This window comes from Porcisia hertigi, chromosome 28 (assembly GCF_017918235.1).
Source record: "Porcisia hertigi strain C119 chromosome 28, whole genome shotgun sequence".
In the NCBI taxonomy this organism is placed as follows: domain Eukaryota; phylum Euglenozoa; class Kinetoplastea; order Trypanosomatida; family Trypanosomatidae; genus Porcisia; species Porcisia hertigi.
In genome coordinates, this window is record NC_090587.1 from 707,667 (window position 1) to 714,090 (window position 6,424).

At 55.7% G+C, this 6,424-nt stretch overlaps 2 protein-coding genes across 2 annotated transcripts; both read left to right on the forward strand.

The window, feature by feature from the left end:
- Positions 1-2,159: 2,159 nt before the first annotated feature.
- On the forward strand, positions 2,160-4,424 carry JKF63_03559 (uncharacterized protein; the record flags this gene model as incomplete). Its single annotated transcript, XM_067899561.1, has 1 exon — positions 2,160-4,424. One exon carries the CDS (start codon positions 2,160-2,162, stop codon positions 4,422-4,424), a length of 2,265 nt encoding a protein of 754 aa, XP_067755800.1.
- A 1,037-nt stretch (positions 4,425-5,461) lies between these two features.
- JKF63_03560 (uncharacterized protein) lies at positions 5,462-6,424 on the forward strand (the record flags this gene model as incomplete). The annotated part of the gene is made up of 1 exon (XM_067899562.1): positions 5,462-6,424. One exon carries the CDS (start codon positions 5,462-5,464, stop codon positions 6,422-6,424), a length of 963 nt encoding a protein of 320 aa, XP_067755801.1.

The following is a 6,424-nucleotide window of genomic DNA, read 5'->3' on the forward strand; positions in this document are numbered from 1 at the left end:
AGCTGAAGAAGTCACTAAGAAAGAACTCCCCTCCCTCCCCCCTCTCCCTCCCTCCCACCCCGCCTCCTCTCTCTCTTTGTATCCCTTCGATTCGTTCGGTTGACACCCGCGCAGTTTCCGCGTGGGTTTTTGTTTGCTAAGCTGTGCTCTCTCTCCCAGATTTCTTGTGTGTGCGTTTTGCATTTTATTTGTGATTGCAAGTCCTCGATTATTTTGTTATTCTTTGAGATCTCCCCCACCTTTTTTGTTTCTTAGCCTCGTTGCACACGGTACGCGCAGAAGTGTTTTGTTGCGTGTCTCTGCAGGGGCAGTGTGTGTGCCTGTGCGTGTGTCACGTCGCTTTCGTATTTCTTTCATCACCGTGTGCCCCTCCCCCTCCCCCTTTCAAATGTTCCACACACACCCTTCGATCGAGTCACCCATTCGCTCCGCTGAGCCGTGTGACAAAACAAACCACCGAATTAACCACGAAAACGTCCTCCTCCTCCCGCAGGTGACGACGGGGTCTGAAACCTCCAGGATAACGTCGCCGAGGTTGGCGTCGCTGATGAACTCGATAACGAGCCGGCGCGAGCTCGCACATGCGCCCTACCACGCCACGGCCAACATTATTGCTGGCGAGGACCTCAACGCCGTTGAATTCGAGCCATTGAGCCAAATAAGCGGTAGGTGGACTGAGGTGCAAAACTGCCCAGAGTCACGGGGAAGCGGCGCAGCACACCTTTGCGGGCAAAGCTTCAACACGAACCAAAGAAGTGCGAGCCGGCTGCCCGGGCGTGTCGACCACACCAGCTGTAAAAATGTTTGTCGGCATTTCATAAATGGCAGCTGCAATCGTGGCAGCTCCTGTCGCTTCTTTCACCCTGGGCCGACTCACCGTGTCATCATCCCAACCAACCTACGCTCAACCACCCAGCGCTTCCTGACTCCGCTAGCAGATCTGGAGCAGATGAACACCACCGCTCCCGTCTCGTCGCCGGCGCGCAAGCCCCCTACGTCAGACCCACCAGTGAGCTTCTGCAATAGTCCGCACAGCCGCCGTTGATGAGGCTTAGCAGCAGCTGTGAGGGCGCGGGCTGCAACAGGGAGTGCCACGCCTCACCACCGAGCTGCCCATTGACCTGTGTCCATGCCCCTGTGCCGCACTACTTGCACTGACAGCTAAACGCTCGGCATGGCGGCAACACCCTGCCTTCTCGAGCCCCTACATTGATGTGTGAAATGTGGCCTTGCACACTGCCAGCCTCTGCGGTGCGCTATGAGCCCGAGTCAACCTCCCCCGCCCCCCTCCCCCTCCGGGTCTATACTGGATGACAGTGCACCGCGCAGGTGCACAGTGTGGGGCAAACGGCTCCAGCCGCCCCCAAAGCATATCCCTGGCAGTCTGAGGCTAAGCAGCCATGCCCCCACATCTGGTGGCATGACACACCACAACCCCCAACGCCGTCGTATATCCCCATCCCCCCTCCCCCGAACATGACGGCTTCGACAGCTCCGTCGGTCAATGAAATCTCACGTGGTATGAAGCAGGCAAACCAGTGAAAAGTTTGCTATAAATCTCTATCTTCGCAATGGTGTGGGGGAGGGGAGAGGAGAGGAGAGGAGAGGGGAAGAAGAGGAGGAGGGAAGTTGTGCCATATGGTCGTTTCTTTCAATCTTATTTTCACACTTTTTTTTTTTCGTGGAGGGGGAGTGCGCGCGTGCCACTCTCACTTCACCCACCCCTCACACCTACACGTAGCCAAGAAACGTTGTTTTCATCAAGCGCAGAAACAAAGATGGAGCAGTCCCGCTTCTGCCACTGTGATGCCTTTTAGCATCTCGGTGGTCGCGCGCTCGGCCAGAGCCGAACGGGTTTAGAGGGGGGGAGGGGAGATGCCGCTTCGTCCCATGACGCTGAGCCGTACTTTTGTGTGTATGGAGGCTCCTAAACGCTTAATAGTAGCCACTCCTCTGCACTCCGCATACACTCTCTACTGCTTATATGTTTATATTTGTGTATTGCGATATCTTTTTCGAACTGCAATACAGCGCTGATCCTACTCTCGTACTATCACATGCTCACCCACGCACAGCCACGGGAAGGGATGGCATAGCCAAGGTTAGACACACAGCGTTATCCAGACACCTGGTTGTCAATATAACGGATAACTTGAAGAATGAATGTCGAACATGCCGCATGCACGCCGACACGCTCACACACTCGTGAGGTGCAGATCGAGGATGAGACTCCACCTCCGCGGATTTCCTACCACAGCACCCTCACCTCAGCGACCGTCTCGTTGGAACCAACGCGACGGGTCTACACTATGCCAGAGATGTCACGGAAGCCGGTAGCAACTCGTTCCAGAACGCCAGTGTTGCCTGGCGTGCACACAGCTGACCGCTCTAGCCAAACTGGCCACGATAAACACGGGCACTTAAACGACGGCGGCGGTGACGGTTCAGACGGTCCTCACAACGGCCTGCTGAGCCCAACGCCAGCGTCGGTGAGCAGCGTCTCGCGCCCCCGAGAGCCGAGTAGGACCTCGCACGCCTTTTTCCACCCGAATTCTGCCAGCACCACTGCTACAACAACGCCAAGCGTCATGCACTTCAACAATACAAAGGCCGGTCTTCAGTCTGTCGACAAGGAGAAGACAGAAGCCCTCATCAATGAGCTTTCCAAGAACTCAAGTTTTTACATGAACGAGGAACGAAAGGCGCAGCAGCGGCAACGGCAAATCGAGGGGCTGTTGGTAAAGGCTCGACAGTATGAGGCGAGCGTTCGAAGTCGACCCGACGTGTACCGGCAGATGGAGCGCGACGTGAGAAACCTCGAGGCCAGCCTTGAGCTGCATCGAAGCTTTGACTTTATTTTTGTTCACGTGGACATGGACATGTTCTACGCTGCCGTCGAGATGAAAAAAAACCCTCAGTACGCAGAGGTTCCGCTTGGCATCGGAAGCATGGCGATGTTGTCAACCACGAACTACGTAGCCCGACGCTACGGCGTGCGCTCAGGGATGCCCGGGTTTATTGGAATGCAACTTTGCCCCCAACTCGTCATTGTGCCCACCGACTTCGCAGCGTATCGACTCGAGTCTTCCAAGTTCAAGGATGTGGTCCGAGAGTACGACCCTGACGCACTGGGGCTTGGCATGGATGAGATCATGATGTGCCTTAATGGCTACATTGGCCAATATCACAAAGACGCCATAACGCTTTCGGACCGATTTGATGTGGCGGAGCGAATCACCGAGGAGTGCCGACGCCGTATCACCGAGGCAACTGGGTTGACCGCCAGCGCCGGAATCGCGCCGACTCCCACCCTGGCGAAGATGGCGTCCAACTATAAAAAGCCGAACGGTCAGTTTGCGCTTCGTCTCTTCAATCGCAAAGCCGTAATGAATCATCTCGCCCCCATCCCCGTGCGCCAGGTACCCGGCATTGGCAAGTCGCGGGAGAGCATCCTGGCTGGATTAGGAATCCGTACTCTTGGGGAGGTGTACGAGCAACGGCATCGACTGTTTTACATCCTGACACGGAAGACGTACGAATTTCTCCTCTCCTCGGCCATGGGCGTGGGTGGCATGTATGACGCCTTCGATGCAGCGCCGTCGTCATCAGCAGGAGCGACCATCGACAAGACGGTCGCTACAAGAGAAGAAGAAACAAACGAGAACGACGGTGGACGCAAATCGGTAGGCCATGAACGGACCTTTCAAAAACTAAAGAATCGCATGGAGCTTCAGACGATCGCCCACGACAACCTGCGCCAGTCGCATAAAACCCTCCTAGCGGAGGGCCTCCTCTCCTCTCAGGTGGTGCTCAAAGTGAAGCACCGCAGCTTTCACGTGAAGCAGTACAGCAAGTCGCTCAACATATATACAAATGACCACGAAGTCCTACAACGGGCCCTGGACGAGATACTGCTGCCGGTGTTGGACGGATTTGCTAATTTTCGTCTTCTTGGCGTGCGCTTGGAAAAACTCAGACGACAACACCAAAAGGCGGGCGCTGGCGGGGGTGCGACCACGTCGACTACACCTTCTATGGTCAATTGGGGGTCACCGCAGCCTACACTGACAAATTTCTTTGCCCGTCAGTCGGTGAGCACCGCAGATACGGTGCTGCACCGCCCGCACCAGCGACGGCCGATGGCTCTAAGAAATCGCCCGGTTGAGGCTGGTGGCGAAGATGTGGGAAGCAGTAGCGAGGCCGATCTCGATGACAGCGATGGCGAACACGCCTCCGTGCACATCGTTTCCCCCGAGAGTCATCTTTCAGACGTGGAGGAGATGATAAAACCAAAGAGCAGCACCGCATTGCTTGCCTCTTCTCGCGTTCGCACTAAAGCGTCCGCCGAATCGCTGAAGAGGGCCAAAATCGAAGAGATAGTCAGCGATAGCAGCGCTGATGATAATGTCGTCATCGTAGAGTGAGTAGCGGCGTGCTGTGTGTAGGAATCAGTCGGGGGAGCAGAGGCCATACCCGCAACGCGCCATGACTTCTCCATCTGGAATGTGAGTTCAGGTGCCCTCGTTTTGTTTGTGTGTGTGTGTGTGTGTGTGTGTGGCGGTGAAGAAGCCCGTGAGGCCGCGCCCTCTCTTCTCCCTCTCCACCCCCCCCACACACACACACACAGAGTGAGAGTATCGAAGATATTATTGAGCTCTCGTGTGTTTGTGTGGATTCTCCGTTGTCTTTTCGCTTCTCAGCTCCGGTGTTGCCGTTACATATCGGCATGGAGAACACTAAAACACTTTCATGAAGACTTTGGGTACGTCAGCGCTGAGGTCTGAAGGCGTCTTTTGTTTTCTCGTTCCATGTCTCGCCCCCCACTGCGATTCCTTTCTCTGTGTGTGCATGTGTGCGTGTGTGTGTGTACTCAAGAAGGCGTCTGGAAAAAGAAGTGATGTCCGCTCACCGCAGCTGTCTGCTGTAACAGATGTTTCTGCTGCCAAAGTGGGTGATGTACTCCCTTCCAATGGCGTGTGCCCTGCGCCTGCTCAGGCAGCGGAGGAGGAGAAAGAGGTTCCGAGAGCCGCGGGAATTATTTTCACAGAAACTCGTCCTTGTCGATCCTTTGATCTCTAACCATGTGCACACCACACTTGATTTTGCCCATACACGGGAGCACGCACAGCTGATCCTTCTGCTGTGTCAGCCATTGCAATAGCTCCTTCGTGTGCCCTCGCCCTCCTTTGACATTTCTGTTGTGTGGGGGTCCCATCACCACAAGCCCTCTTCGCCCCCCCCCTCCCCCTACACCCTCCAGTATACCCGCTAGCAAGCATCAACGACACGCGATCCGTCTCTCCCCCCCTACTCCCACCTCCCCCCCCCCTTCCTATACAGAGGCAAAGGGGAAACTCCTGTGATCAACGTACCTGTGGAAGAGGATCCCTCTCGATTGCCTTGTGGGGTACTGTGTAACAGCATCCAGCATAGAGTCCAACACGGTCATCTGAAGAAGGACATGGAGAGGTACTCGGACGGTTCCTACACGTCCTCTGAGACGCACTCTGTGAGGACACCCGGTCAGCGGGCGCAGCGGGCTGACACCGATGCTGCCTATGTTCCACGCAACGAGGAACAAGGCAACAGGATCCACTATGGAGGGCAGTCATCCTACCCGGAGACCAGTGGTGAAGTGCATGGAAACGAACGGGCAGGTGGGAATACAGCGCAGAAAAAAGGTCCTGAGGCATCCAGCATGGAAAAGACATTTGGAAAGGTGAACAGAGTCTTCTGTGCCCAAAGGGAGCGAGCGAGAGCTACGGTTGGTAGTCTGACCAACAGCAACGGCCAACAGACTACAATTTACATATTCTTCTATGTTGCATGCATTCATCTCCTCTTTGTAATCCTCTCCTCGACGCTGTCGCAGCTCGACATGGAAGGTGGCGGCTGCTACACGTTCTGGGGGTTCAAGGCAGACTGCGACCGAGTGAGCTACACCACACGGACAGCCCTTATGGGGAACTGTGCGCAACTACGCTCTAGCCTGCAGGCCGGTGCTGCCTTCTCCATTCTGTCCATCCTGGCGTCAGCAGTGGCGGTGACAGCATCGTGGATCCTGTGCTGCCGCATCCACTCCGCAGCTTCACATGCCCAATACACGAATGCCGACGAAACGGGGCGTAATGACGAGGCCGCAAACCCCAGCAGTGTACCCGGCAACGGAGAAAACAAGAGGCCAGCGAATGCCGCCTCCTTCGACACGGGGCATCTCAAGACAGTGATCGCTGTCGTCGTGGTCGTCAGTCTGGTCTTTGAGCTCATCTGCTGGACTCTTATTGCCTGCATCTACACGAACAGGTACTGCGACGACACGTACTTCTGGTTCTCGGAGATAACGTACGGGCCCGGATTCGGGCTGGGACTCACAGCGTGGCTCATGGAGCTGATCGCGTATGTTGTCTTCCTTGTAGTGGTCTGA